Source organism: Aptenodytes patagonicus, chromosome Z (assembly GCF_965638725.1).
Source record: "Aptenodytes patagonicus chromosome Z, bAptPat1.pri.cur, whole genome shotgun sequence".
Classification (NCBI taxonomy): Eukaryota; Metazoa; Chordata; class Aves; order Sphenisciformes; family Spheniscidae; genus Aptenodytes; species Aptenodytes patagonicus.
The window spans coordinates 14,350,046-14,364,942 of NC_134982.1; the positions used below are offsets into that span (position 1 = coordinate 14,350,046).

Here is a 14,897-nt window from a genome sequence, read left to right on the forward strand (position 1 = left end):
TAGTATATCCCACACTGGGGACTCCAAATAAGACAAGACTTAGTCCTGTAGAACCCATGGATGAAAATGCAGTTATTTGCTCCTATTTTAACCTCTCCTCTTACCATCTCTTAAGATTTACTCACCCTTGAGAACTCCCTGATCCAAATGACTTAAGAAGCAGTAAACATTTAAAGACATGACACATACACAGTGGGCATCTAATATCATAATATTTAGTCCCAGTAGCCAGAGATGTCCTTTATTACTAGGTCATAAAATGTTCTAACACTGATGTGGCTCAAAAGGAGCAGAATTTGGGTCTCCTTCGAGTCAGAGCTCCTTTAGACATTTGATATAAAAGGTTGAATTAACATTTAGTCAATACTGAGATATTGTATTGTTCTCAACATAGTTATTCTGAACATATAATTAACAGTTGCATGTGTTTATATTTAATTGTGGCAAGCTCCAAAAAAATCATAGAATCATAGAATCATTTAGATTGGAAAAGACCTTTAAGATCATAGAGTCTAACCTTTAACCTAACACTACCAAGTCCACCACTAAACTATGTCCCCAAGCACCATGTTTACACATCTTTTAAATACCTCCAGGGATGGTGACTCAACCACTTCTCTGGGCAGCCTGTTCCAATGCTTGATAATCCTTTCAGTGAGGAAATTTTTCCTAATATCTAATCTAAACCTCCCCTGGCGCAAGTGCCCTAAGTTAAAATGACTGAATTACCAAATAATTTAGTTTGGAAGGGCATCTAGTCCAACCTTCCACTCAAAGCAGGCCTTACTTCAAAGACAGATTAGGTTGCTTAGGGCCTTGCCCAGTCAAGTTTTGACTGTCTCCAAGGACAGTGATAGCACAATCTCTGGGCACCCTGTTCTACTGCCTGACCATTCCCACTGTGAAGAATTTTTCCTTTTTTTATCAGAATCTTACATCCTATAAAATCATGGCTGTTGCCTCATATTCTGCTCTGAAAAGAGTTTAACTCAGTCTCCTCTGTAACCATCATTGGTAGCTGAAGACAGCAACTGGATCCACCCTGCTCAGTCTTGTCTCCTCCAGGTTAAACAAAAGCACCGTTTGAGTCTCTCCTTTATATGCCATGTGTTTTGACCCTCTAATCATCTCAGTGGCCCTTTCTTGAATTCACTCCATTCACAGACAATGTCTGTGTCTCATACTGAGGGAAATGGCACACACCCAAAACTAGGCACAGTGAGATTCTTTTATTCTGTAAGATTGTGCATGGATCAAACATTAAAAAGGCATAACACAACTTGGAAACATTTTCTTCCTGTTGTTATGAGAACAGTACTCAAGCCCCTCAAAACACAAACTGGATGTTGAAACACTTCAAGGGAAACTCCTGACTTGCTCATACTTTGACAAATACACACAATGAAATAAATCTTCAGTGACTGCTACAGCCAACACTTACTTTGAAGAGAAGCCACGCTGCCGGCTACTTGAGAAAACTCTGTTTACAATAGGTTCTCGAATACTGAAAAACATCTTTGGTTCTTCTGGACTGTAGAGCAGGGACTCATTGTAATCATTTGTTACTGTAAATAGAGAAATCAGCCATTAGTTTTTCCAGAGAAAATAAGTTATTCTCAGAAACACACATTCCTCCAGGAAAGAGCAGGTTCCCTACCAAGAGGGAATATTGAGTCTTGACAGATGTTTAATAGCCTTCACCTGCAAAAAAAATTAATCTCTCAGAAGCTTCCTTTCAGTTCTATTGCATGACAAACACTCAACAGCTCTCTTCAGATGATTAAATATTAAGTGTCTCAAATCTTAGGAGAACTGAAATTCTCCTGAAGATCTATACATACGAAAGTCTAAATAAGTGCTTTCACATCAAGTCAGACATTTTTCACCAAATGTGCCTAAATAATGTTTGTAACAAAGACTAATATTGCAAGAGCGCTAAAATACTGAAAGCAGTGCTGAGTATTAAGAGTACGAACAAAATGAACTGGTCAAAGTTAAGACACCTTAAAGAAATCTTGCCTTTTTCACTAACCTTTTTGTACTAGTTCCGTGTTCAATGGCATATTCAAACTTCCATGCTTTTTAGCTGTTGAGCCAAGAGAAAGAGCCCCAATTAGATAGGTGTGTCTTTATCTATAAAGTTGGCCAGTAATGCCACACTGTTCACTCACCGATCTTAAGGATCTCTTCAACAGCTTGATGTGCTACCTTGTTAATATTATAGGACCTAGACAGAGAAGTAGAGTCTTGTTTGCTAAGCAGTACAACTTGGGAGAAAGCCAAAACAAAAACAACCCAAAAAATCTTGCATACAGATGAAGAACTATGTTCAACATCAGGAAGAAAAAAAAATAAAGAATGCTATTAAGTGTGACCTGACATCAGTTTCTTCAAAAAAATGCCTTAAATTAACTCTTGGTTTGACATCTACCTGTAGCTTTGTAACCCTTAATAATCCATTAAGTGAACTCTTCAGGAAAGAAGAGCATGATACACAGGATGTAGTCTCCTTATCAATAATCCTCCTGCCTTAAAACCCCAGTAATTGATGATTTAAGTCTGCATTAAAAAAACTAAAGCATGACAGTTCTACAGATTGTATGTGTTCTTAGCCCTTCTATCCACCTCTTGCAAATTAATTCCTTCTGTTAGTTCTCATTTATGAGACTCAACGTTTCTTTACAAATATTATGCCTCTTTGTCCGTACCCTAAGGTGTGGGCTTGAATCTCGTAAGAATCAGTGTATATAGAAAAGGAACATTCAGGTCAGACACTTTTGCATTTGCCACATTTGGATGCGCAGCAAGTCAGTATAAAGCCTCAGTCTGAATCAAGTCTATACTCCAATAGAAGTCTCCCTCCTGTGCCCAGGCTCAAAAGGGATTAGGTACGAATCACAGCCTCCGTGCAGCAGTACTGTGAACATCTCAGTTGTCCAAGTATCAATACAGCTTAAAATCCTCAGTCCAGCACTTCCGTCATGTCAGTAAAACACCTCAGACTGCAACAGACATCCACTATACATCTAACAGACTACAGAGCTGCTGAGGGTGTTAGAGGTTGTCCAAGGCTCCTTCTCTTACACTTACTGCCTACCTGCAAGCCTGAGCAGATGCCAGCAAGAAACTGAGATGCACAGTTTGAAATTGTTCTCTCTCTCAACTAGATATCCTTTTATGCAAGTTTTGGCAGCTGAAGGAAGCACTTAGATGTTTAAATGCCTCTCAGTCCAAGGAGGTCTGAAATCCCAGGAGAGCCCCTAAACCAAGGAAGATCACCCCACTGAGGCTTGGCCTCGGTTTAGAGAAGTCCAGCAGTACACACTGATTACAGCAATGGAGATGGGCAATCCTGGAGTTTGGTCCCTGGTTCTGGGATTGCTCAGTACAGAGTGTATAAGCAAATGAAAACCTAAGAACAGCTTTGAACTAAGACTGTACATTCCCAAGGTACTGAACACTAGGAAAGTTCCCCTAGCAGTCTGCCAATTTCATCCTTGGCAGCCTCCAGGACTAAGTTATGCTGACTGAATACAAAATTCTGAATTACAATGAAGAGTAAAACCCAGTAACCATGGTTATAGCATGAATATTCATTTTTGAATTTCATTAAAAGCTTCAGTTTTAGTTCATCTTAGCCTGCCACATAAATCCAGGGCCTGTTGTACAACTTTAAACTATAAGCACAGCCAGATTTCCAAATCAAAGACTCTCACTGTACACATCTCTCACATCTCAAAACTAAATTGATTAGACTTACATGCAGTACTGCAGCTTGTTTAAACTGAAGTTAAGATAATCTACCCCTTCGATTAAGCTAGCACAGCTCTGCTTAGATATGCCCGTCTTCGTTTAAGGGGCATATTTTGGCAAAGAGTCTGTGCCCTTTCAATTAAGTTTAAAAGAGGCAAGAGGCTTAGAAGGAGAAAGGACAGTAGATGTGCCAGAGAACACTTAACACTGTTTCCAAGTACATGTTTTCCCATTCTTCTTAGAGCTTAGATTTTTTTAAGTTTTCTGAGCTACTTCATCTAAGCATTTTATTTTAGCCAACACGAGTAGGTCAGAGATCCCCTCAATAAATTGCAAGTCAGAGCAGAATCTCTTTCCCTTACCACCCTCAACCATTCATCTCCACATGCTGCGTGCAATCTCTTCCACCAAAATTACACCTAAGGTAAACTTCTGTCTCAATGCCACAGCTCCTCACCCTTTCAACTCTTCTCTACATACCTGCAAGTCAGGGGTGCTCTGCTCTTCTCATACACCTGAGACAGCTTTGAATCATACTGACAGTGAGAATATTTGGACATAACTGACATGCACTGACTTACCCGTAGCCCAAGAGAGTCTCAGTATGGACAAAATGCTTAAGCAAAATAGGTCCATCTAACTTATCTGAAGTGGTATTTTGCATCAAAGCAGCAATGTGTACTTACCATGCTTTTGATCCTGTTCCAGTACACACATTAAGCCCTGAACTCTTCTGTTTTTCCCAAGGACCATCATCAACTGATATCTCATAATAGGAGGCCCTATGAAGCGAGAATTTAAAACTGGGTTTGCAGGACTTAAAGTTCTCCCTGAATAAGACAGAACACACAGCCTTATCAGGCACATAAAAATTTAGAGGGGCTAGTTTCAAATCTGGATAACAATTTCACAGGCTTTGCACAGTTTTTCCGATATGGCAGCCACTTTTGATTCACTGTTTTATAGCAGTTTTTATAATGGACAAAAGTGATTTGCAGCATGAACTTTTAGGCAATTTTTCTGCAGCCACTTTTCATATTAAATTATGTACAAAGAACTCTGGTTCATCTGGGAATAGCTTCGTATACAAGCAGGGTTTACCTGACTTACAAATGAAACTACAAATACATTACCTTCCTTGCCTAATTGTTGAACTACCGAAAAACTGTGTTTATGCTGTGATTGGGTCTCATAAAATTACATCAGGGAACACTAAGAGGTAAGGCACTCCAATGTCAGTAAGTAATAGCATGGCTTCAAGGTTGATCACTTCAGTAATTAAAAATCCACTGTGATTCTTCACAGTTTTAGTTTTACAACAGTCAGCAGGCTTACGCTTCTCTCCAGGGCAAACTCTTCCTAAACTCAAATGTAGTAAGTCTTGGGGCACAATCAGCATTCTGCATGGTATTATTCATATATCAGGGGATTCCTAATGTTAGGCCTAGAAAGACCAGACAGTGTCTCTCTGTAAGCTTCAGAACATCTGGGGGTATATTTATGAACTAAAGTTGTTGACGTTCATAGTGCCTAATTAAAACAGTATGATACAGTCTTCATATTAATAGATACCTTCTTAGAAAAACATCACATTCGCTCTGTTCAGCACGCCTAAGTTTCACCTTTCTTAGTAAAAGGAGCTTACTGAGCTGTTTTAGGTGATGAATGTTTCAGTCTGGATTGACCAGGAATACACCTCTTGAATATTTGGCATCAAACAGTTTAGACTGTTAGTAACTAAGGGCATTTTGTGTACTCACTCTTGAGAAGATGGGAAGATGAAAGAATGGGAAGCAAATTAAGAACACAGCTGCACAGCTTGATTCAGTTTAAGATCATTTTTGCAAGCTGGGTATGCAAGGGTTTTTTTTTTCCTTCAATTTCCTTGTTTTCTTAACTGACATGCAAAATAAGACCTTGGAAGAAGCACCTAGAGTCATTTTGTCTTAATACACAGCAGACTCGTTTATTTGAACCTTACAGAAGATTCATCTGTGTGACATCATTATTTAAGTCTTCAAGTGTAAGGTCCTATTAACACAATATTTATTACTAGAGATCTGTTCCTACAGGCATTGTGTTCCTAAATGCTTCTCAAATATACTGGAACCAAAGAGCACAATGTATTTGTGACACTCAGAAGTAGAGGGCTATTATAAAGTGTTGGAAAGCAGCTTTGTGTTCCTCTATCACTGTATGTTAAAGAAACCTTTTAGAATCTTGATAAAATTTGGTTTGATTTAGTAGAGAGCAAAATTTGTATCTCTTTGAGACTAATTCCGTCTGCCAGTCTGAGGCTGCAGTCCAGATGGAACATTTATATTGTTTCCAGCAGCAATCACAGTGTCCCAGGCACTGTACAAACACAAGAAGATGTTACACTCTAAAGTTTAAAAAAAAAAAAAAGATACAGAATAAAGGGAAAAGTGATATAAAATACAAGTAAAAGTTTGGCCAAATCCTGACCAAGGATCATGTTTTAACTCCTTTCCCACAGCCCCAACCACATTCCCCACATCCTTCTGGTTATCATTTGGCTGGCAGAAATGCATTGATCTTCAGCACAGAAAGGACAGTCAAAGGCATCCTGGATAATGCAGTACCAGGATTTGATACAAACTCGTTTCTTAAAACACGGAAATAAGTGTTCTCCCACAGTAACAAAGCTGCCAAAGACAGGCTAATACCTTTGCCTCTCATGACAGAGAAGCAGGGAAAGGAGTATTTGGTCATGCTAAAAGCTGTTTCTGCTTGGTCATGCTAAAAGCTTATGAAAATACATTTAACAAGAGATGCAGGAGAGGAGGCAGTTTAAGGACAGGTATTTAAATCTTCAGTCGACTGTAAAGATAGTAACTGAAGGCATTTGGTTACGTAAGAACTAACTAGGAAAGGAGTAAAACAATGAAGAGGAAAGAAAATAACCAGGAATAATGAAAGATGGAAGAATGGCCAGACAGAAAGGTGGAAAAACAGAAATTAACATCACTACACTTACATCTCTGAAAATACACTTTGTAATCAGCAGCAATACAATCAGTGTTATATATTCATGGACTAGAACTGAAATTTGACAGCAAAGACATCCCATCACTGATTGTCCATTGCAATGTCATAAAAAGAAATTAGGTCAATTGTGCCTTGCTGCAACAACAAACAATTAAACATACCTGGATGAAAGAGATTCCCCAATGAAGACTTCATTGAGTGCTCTCACTGGTAAAAGACGTGGACCAGAAATGTCAGATCCTGTAGATATTTAATTTAACAGTTTTGAATCATGGCTCTAAACACCAAATTTTCAAAAACAATTCACAACTCACTGGAGGACATACTCTGCTGCCTGGGTTTGTATTCTAGACCTAATGCTCCATTTTCTTCAAGGACTCAATTTTTCACTTATTTAGTCTGTAGCTAGTCACTGTCCTTTACTGGAGACTACAAATATTTGTACCAAGGTCAATAAAGCAACTTATGTTCAGACATCGCTTTCCCTGAAAACTCATGGGCAACCACACACATTGAAGTCAAGTCTTTTGTCAGTCACTCTTCCAGCCTAGTTAAATTCACTGACAGTGACTTAACAGACATTTCTGACAAAGTTCAAAGAATTAGGCTTTATACCACAGTATAACTTAATCTGGGTCTTCAGCTCACGAGAGCTGTCCCTCCCTGCCTCTCAAGTACAGCAACCAGACTTCAAATACTTCAACTCTTACAAATTTTTATCTCAGATTTTAACTTACTTTGATCCTGGAATCTTTCATTTATGTGAGCCCTGCTGTGTTGCTCTTGGCTTAGCTGCTGTTCATGTAAATCTACAGGGGTTGGATTAATACCAGTTCCTTCAAGATACAGTCGGATTCTTTGCCGCCACTGCCACCTTAGAGAGGAGAAACAAGTTGGTATCAGTAGCTGAAATACTCATTACAGAATTAGATAGGATCAGAGGGTCTTCACTCTCAAAGCAGAGCATCTTAAGATTAAAAGTTAAATATATTCAAAGTCACATTTCAAGTTTTATAGCTTCCACTATAATTGCTAAATTTAGAAAGTTAATCATACTAAAATGTAAATACTTTACACTTACTAATTTGCTACATAATGTTTTTTGTATGTGTAAAATAAGGGGACACTGGGCAAAAGTAGTCTACAAACATTATAGATAACAACTCATTTTTTTAGGCATGTGATCCTACCATGAATTCATGACCGATGCAATGATTTTGAGAACAAGCTCTCAGGAATTTATACAGCAATACATACTGCATTTTTACCATCCTTTGTTTGTATTTGTAGATGTCCAGAAAAGCAGCTCTATCCACCCCTTTATACTTAAGGGCCACAAGTATCCTCTCATTTTAAGAATCTCTCCTAGCCTAGGAACTTTAGGATGCTTAAGAGGAATTCAAATGAAGAAAGAGAAGAATATAAAAGGCATTCTTCCTTAAGCTGTTACAACATTCAGATTTTTTTTTTCCTAGAGGAGGTATCAATTCCCAGTTCATACTGTTGATATCCAAGTGACAGTAACCAGCTTACATGTTTCCTGAAATTACAGCAAGAAAGACTTACGCTTTATATGACTACATTACTAGTTTTTTGTCATTGTCATCCTTGTAGAGCCTCATTCAACACATCCTTAGTATAATTACCTATCTGCTCTTAAATTCCAAGTATGGTTTTAAGTAGTCAGGCAGACAGCATGCAATGAGTATCATTATGCTAGCCTCCTTACAATACTCATGCCAGAACATGTGAAAACCCCTACAAATTAGAAAATGGGACTGTACCCCTATTCTATGATCCCATTACACCACAGACCATCAAAAAAAGAAACATGGGTAGTCTGATATAGTTTGTCCTTTATAAATCAATAATGTTGGTTGTTTCATGGGACTACAAGGTAAGTGTTTACACAGATTGTTGCACTAAAGTGGCTGACACTTCAAGGATAAGGAGAAAAGACAATCCCCCTTTTCCAGTCTCTGGCACCTCACCATCCTTATGCAACTCTGAGCCACCAGAAGCTCTTCCAGATGGGCTGATCCAGTTACCCACCTATTTTAAAGTTTCCTTAGAGCCAAATAAATCTGAGAACTGCCAAATGAAACGCACGCTCAGGTCCCTGCTTAGGAATATCAGTTCCTATTATTCTGGAAAAATAACCAGGAAGATCCTTTCTGTTTCACTCTGGTGAGGCTTCAGCTCCATAATGAGCAACAACAGGAGTGTCAGCAACAAAAGTATAACATGGCATCCAACAGAACATTGTAAGTGCCTAGATTAGCAAGGGAGGTTACCTGCATTAGCACTACCAGCTTCACCTAAGCAACTTAGCACAATGGGGAGTTAAAAACGTCTGTTTTCTAAGTCTCAGAATATGTGAGTTGAAAGTACCTTTTCATTTAGCAATACCTATTGAAAACCCTCCAGTTATCTATAATCAATCATCATGACTGTATTCACCTCATTTCAGAACTCTTCTATGGCACAAATACAGTTACACTTCAAGCTACAAATTAAATATGCTAGAAATATAAGCAAAACCCAACTGCAATACATTTTCATATGAATGACTTATTTCTGTTTGATGGTTTGCCATCATGAAAATATTCTGGAATGTTAATACACCACAGAACAATGTCTCTTTTTAAATAGTTATTAAAAAACTCTTCCCTAGTCTGTCCTTTAAAATTCAGCTTGCTTTCTTCTTAATTCAAGTGAAATTCTTCTATTTTAAGAATATCTAGTATTGAAAACATCAAGCTATCTTCAGCATAAAGAAAAACTTTGCCTTGTACCAATCCGTTAACAAAATTCAAGCTGCTCTACCTTAATCACCAAAACCCGAGATGCAACACACTGACCATTTCCTAACTGTATAGGCTTCATTAGCTTCTCTTAGTATGGCCCACCACTGAACTACATATGCTTTCAAGTGTTAAAATATGTAAACCAATACACCCTTTACAAGAATGCAGTTCCTTATTTATGAATTTGCTAAGTCAGCAAAGAAAATCAATTATTGAAGGTCGTAACAAAAGTCTTTTTGCTGGAACTGGCAGTCAATTTTATCCTTTGTGTTCCAATCTCACTCTTGACCACAAACCCATTTTTTCAACATGGTAAACACCTACAGAGTATTCACAATTTGAGGCATTAAGATTTCACTAAGCATTGTCTGCTCCTTAGGAACTGCACATCATTAAGTATTTTCCAATCATAGTATGTTTTGGAAAACCAAAGATCAGTGAATCCTACCTGAACTCACCACGATAAAGCTTCTGTAGTGCTTCAGGAAACGAGTGCGTGTATCTCACAGGTAAGCATAAGTGACCCTCTGATCTGATAGCAAAAAAGGACAATGAAAATGACAGTATAACTATTAAGATTTGGTACCTTTAAAAAACAAAACTAAACATCTCTTTCTGTTACATAAAGCAAAGCTACACTTTGACCTTTATGAACCTATACTATTCTTACATAATAGCACATCAGCAACAATACACCTCTTTCAGCTCCTGGGGTGTATGTGTGTGAGACATAGGATATTCCTCCCACACTTCCCCTAAAAACTGGCTGTTCAGCTAGTAATCCTGCAGGAATATGTAGGTACTAATGTAGTTCCTGTCACCATAGTTCTAGGCAAGGAATTCAAGCTTAATAAACCTTGGAAGTTAGAAAGAAATTTTCCTCCATTTACACACAAGTTAATGGTACAAGACAGGTAAGCAACATGCCTAAGATCAAAAGAATCTCATGTCAAAGCCAGAAGACTAAACACTGCTCCCCTTTCATGAGTGATATTAGATAACTTGAAGGCACTTGTTATTTGAATCCTGCTATTCAGGCTTGATACTGTAGAATATCTATTCACAGCATTTGAAAAGTTTTGGAAGAGGAGTAAGGTATGGAAGGAATTATAACTTTTGGCCACCACTTTCTTATCTACTAAGATTACATTAACTGGTAATATCAAAAACAGAAACCTAAATCTGGAAATCTCAGCAGTCAGAGCCTTGGTGAATTCTGAATTTTACTTGCCATCCATTTGAAGGTTATACCAACCAGGCAGTACTAATACATTGCATCCACCTGCCCAAATCAATCTTATGGCTAGGTGGATGTAACTTGTGTGGAGTTCATAACAGGACAACTAAATGCCATTAACTGTCTGAGGAGACTGCATCCTCTGAGGCATGACATGGTTTACATGAAGAAACCAGAACAAACTTCTTCATCTGAGGCCCTATCAGATTTCCAGTAGGATTCGCCTTCTTCATAAAGAAACCCAGTTTCTGTGTATTCTGTGTGTTGTTAAGTCCCTTTTCCTGTCCCTGTTCTATACTGCCATCTCTAGCCTCAAACTTCTGGTTAGTAATACAAGTTAACTAGCTGCAAGTGCTGTTACACTGGTGTGTGAAAACAGCTGTGGCAGTTTAACACAGTCATGCTTATCCAATACTACTTAATGTCCTCTCAGATGAGACAGGGTAACTATTTGTGGAAACTTTTCTAATAAAACAACAGGTTCACTTGATATCTACAATCCACTAAAACAGACACTTAACGCTGCCAAATGCCACAGGCATGCCTTATGCATCATGAAAACAGATGCATATTGTGCCTAATATTAAATAAAGCGTTGCTTTCCCAAATGTGTTTTTACCTTTCAGGGTCAGTATTTACTCCAATAACTGGTTTAAATTTATCAAAGACCTTACTGGCTGCCAACAACATTGTACCATCACCTACAGAAAAAGCAAAACAAAAATTAGTTTCACTTCACATTCTATAATCCCCAACCAAGTAGTCTCACATGTACTGCAGCATTACCACGACGTGCTTTTGTATCAACAACCCATCAGGTAAGCTGCACAAAAATAAAACAGGACCACAAAACTACTGACACCTTTCAAAGCAGAGTAGTGACAACTGAATTCAAGATGGCAAATGTGACTGGAAAAAGTACAACTTATCTGACAGCTGTACATGCCCAGCCAACTGAATTTGGCAGAAACAAGTTTGAAAAGAGATTTATGGAAATTTCTGTGTGTTTATCAGCTGGTAAGAGAAATTCTTTAAGCAAATAAATTCAGAAAGTATCACCAATCAAAGCCACAGGAGACAGGAAACAATACCAAATTTTACTGTGAATCACATGAAAACAATGACTTTAGTTCCATCTCAGTTGTTCTCCTAGAAGGCACAATTTAAAGGTCTTATTTGGCCTTGGAAAAGAAGTCTTAGATAAAGCTGTTGAAATAGAAATCTTTAAGTGTCACTGGTTTCTTCAGGTATTGATATTCTTTCTGTCTGTTAAACAGAAGGACAACTATAACCTGAATCAGTCTTTGCACCAAGGTATAAGCTTTGAAAATCTCGGATTACGTGTCACTTCCCAGCTGCTTGCTTCATAACCGTGACAAATGTTGCCACAGCCAAATTGGCACTTTCATCTCCAGCTTAGAGGGGTTCTTTGAAGTCTGCAGGAGTATATTAGGATGCTTCAGGAATGTACACATACCCCTTTCTACCCATTCTGCATGGTAACCAGTAGCTAAGGGCAAAGTGGACCACTGGGGAGGAGAGAAAGGCAGAGCAGTGGTCAAATCTAACTGCCACAGACGACTGAACGTTATGTCAGAGCCCAGCAACACACTGCAGTATTTGCAGCAAATCACAAAAATAACACTGCTGTGATCCAATGTTAAAAAGAAACAATCAGGTTAGTTGCTCTGTTGGTTCATTTAAAAAGCTCTAATCAGTGGCACAGGCTGCTCAGAAGTTGCATACTTTTACCTGTACCATCCAACTAGATACTCCAGTCACTGGAATTAAGTGTGAAAGCAAGACAGACAGTTTGAGAGCAAGGGGAGGAAAAGGTAGTATGTTAGTCTCCACCTCACATACAAAAAACCAGAGTAGGGTTTAGGGCTATGTATAATCACATGACAGCAAGCATTTTATCCTCTTTAGCTGAAAACTGTAGTAAATTCCACAGTTTATAGTGTTTTACACAAGACAATTAAAAATTTCCAAAGTGGCCATGCACTGGGATTCACTTCCTAGTGCTACAATTTTAGATACTAGAGGTAGAGAGGATGGTCACAACCATTGCATTTTGTCATATTTTCTGACAACTAGATAAGCAATTTGTTTTCAAAATGTGCATACCTCCAGATGCTTCACACACTGCAAAGTATTTTTGAAAAATGTATCTATGAAAACATACTGAAACAAATACTTCCCTTCCATAAAGTCATACCTCCTGCTGATATTACAGCATCTGCCCACCGAACTGTCTCTTCATTATATTCTCGACGTTTAACAAGACGAACTTCTATCCTCTCGTTCCTATAAAGTATAGAAAAAGCCTGAATGTGTCCTATATTGTTCCTTGTCACATCCTTCTGAAAAACTGACATGTAATTAAGGACTAATTACAGTGGTATTTGGCTTATAAGAATTTGACACTCACACAAATCCGTCTTTTTCATTTGTTTTCAAGATAATAACGTAGTGTGTTAGTTAACTGAACTGAGCTAGTTCACATTACGATTGTTTCAGGAATGACTGTTCATCTGCATTCTCATTTTCAGTATTCCTATTTTATTAGAGCTTGTAACACAAAGCTTCCTTTTGTTGTTTTAGACAATCCATGGATATCTGCACTGTGTCTGAAATTCTCAGCATCCATACATTCTTACCGTAAACTGTCTACAACATGCTCCACGTTTTTTGTATGAATGCGATGCCGCTCCAGCAGACCAGCATAGTTAGATCCCTTCAAGGCAAGCTGTAAGACATAAATTGATTTTGTAGAAGTTAATCACTACAGTAAGTGCTCTTGAGTAACACAAATAGGGGCTATACAAAAGCATGTATTTTATCTCAGTAGAGACATGTGCTTTTATAAGCATTCCATTAGTTACATCTCTATAAACATACCAGTCAGCTTACATTGACTAGTTCATTAAATGAGTTACATGGCCACAGCAGCCAAGAATCACAGACCTTTTAAGGGCTCTACACAAATATGCAAACAAGTATGCTACACTGACTTCTATGCCACTTCAAACACTTTGCTTTATACTCCCGTCATGTGCTAAAAGCACCCAGACAAACAGTTAGCTTAAGAGTTATAAACATTGTGCTACAAAGAAAGAGGACAACAGAAAAAGCAACAGGAATGATAATTAAAAAAACAGGAACCTTTGAAATACCCTTCAAATTGTATTTGAGCTAAAAGGGAAGACTGCCAAGTGCTGACAAAGGTGACATCTCCCCTGTGTCAAAAAAAGCTTAAGAACAATCTACCTACTACCTTTGATACTGTCCCCTGGATTATAGACCAGGTTTTTCAAACAAATTCACATCAATAACAAGGCAAACAGTATTTAGCAGTTGCATTCTAGCATCATTCTTTTTGGAAGCTGGAGAATTTGAATACTTGACGCACTCTTTAGATCATGGAAACATGCTGCAGTTCATATAGACAGACTCTTAAGAGCAGGCAGGTGAGACTGCTGGCTGAAGATTAGATTTTTTTCCAACAGGTTTCTATGCAAGTAATTCAGTCACCATCTGTATGCATTCATTCTTCACCTCATTTAGTGTGCTCATCTGGGGCTGGTACTGCCAAATACATGTTTGCTTGGAGATGAAGCAAGTGGAAGAAAGAGGATGAAAAGGATGTTAAGCAAAAGCAGTCTATAAATACATTCATAACGGAAGTGATCCTGCTTTCAGCAGCAGGCTAGACTGGATGACCTCCTGAGGCTTCTTCCAGCCTGAATTATTCTACGATTACACTGTCATTGCTTCCTTTTCCCCTACCAGTTAAAACCAATTTACCAGCACAGAAACAGAACTTCTCCTACAGTTTGTGTAGAGAAATTCATCTGTGCCAGAAGCTTTGAACAGGCACTTCCAGCAATTTATTCAAGTGTCTTTACTCAAAGTTACACACCCTTCCAAGAGAAAGTGGTGCCAGACAGTCACATCTAATCCTGTCTCCATAGAGACTCCCACACCACAGAACTCCACAGCTAAGGGGAGAGGACTGGCAGGATATGACAATTACAGTTAACTGCAATCCAATACCCAACAAATTCAAGCTTTCTTCATCTGACACCTGT

General features: G+C 38.4%; 1 protein-coding gene across 1 annotated transcript in view; it reads right to left on the reverse strand.

The window, feature by feature from the left end:
* NADK2 (NAD kinase 2, mitochondrial) overlaps window positions 1-14,897 on the reverse strand; it is a 39,679-nt gene that overhangs the window by 4,158 nt on the left and 20,624 nt on the right. The window contains 10 exon segments of the mRNA XM_076361751.1: window positions 1,442-1,565; window positions 2,033-2,086; window positions 2,172-2,227; window positions 4,440-4,583; window positions 6,924-7,002; window positions 7,500-7,636; window positions 10,018-10,101; window positions 11,426-11,507; window positions 13,025-13,113; window positions 13,467-13,555. Of these exon segments, the coding sequence (XP_076217866.1) occupies window positions 1,442-1,565; window positions 2,033-2,086; window positions 2,172-2,227; window positions 4,440-4,583; window positions 6,924-7,002; window positions 7,500-7,636; window positions 10,018-10,101; window positions 11,426-11,507; window positions 13,025-13,113; window positions 13,467-13,555 (938 nt within the window).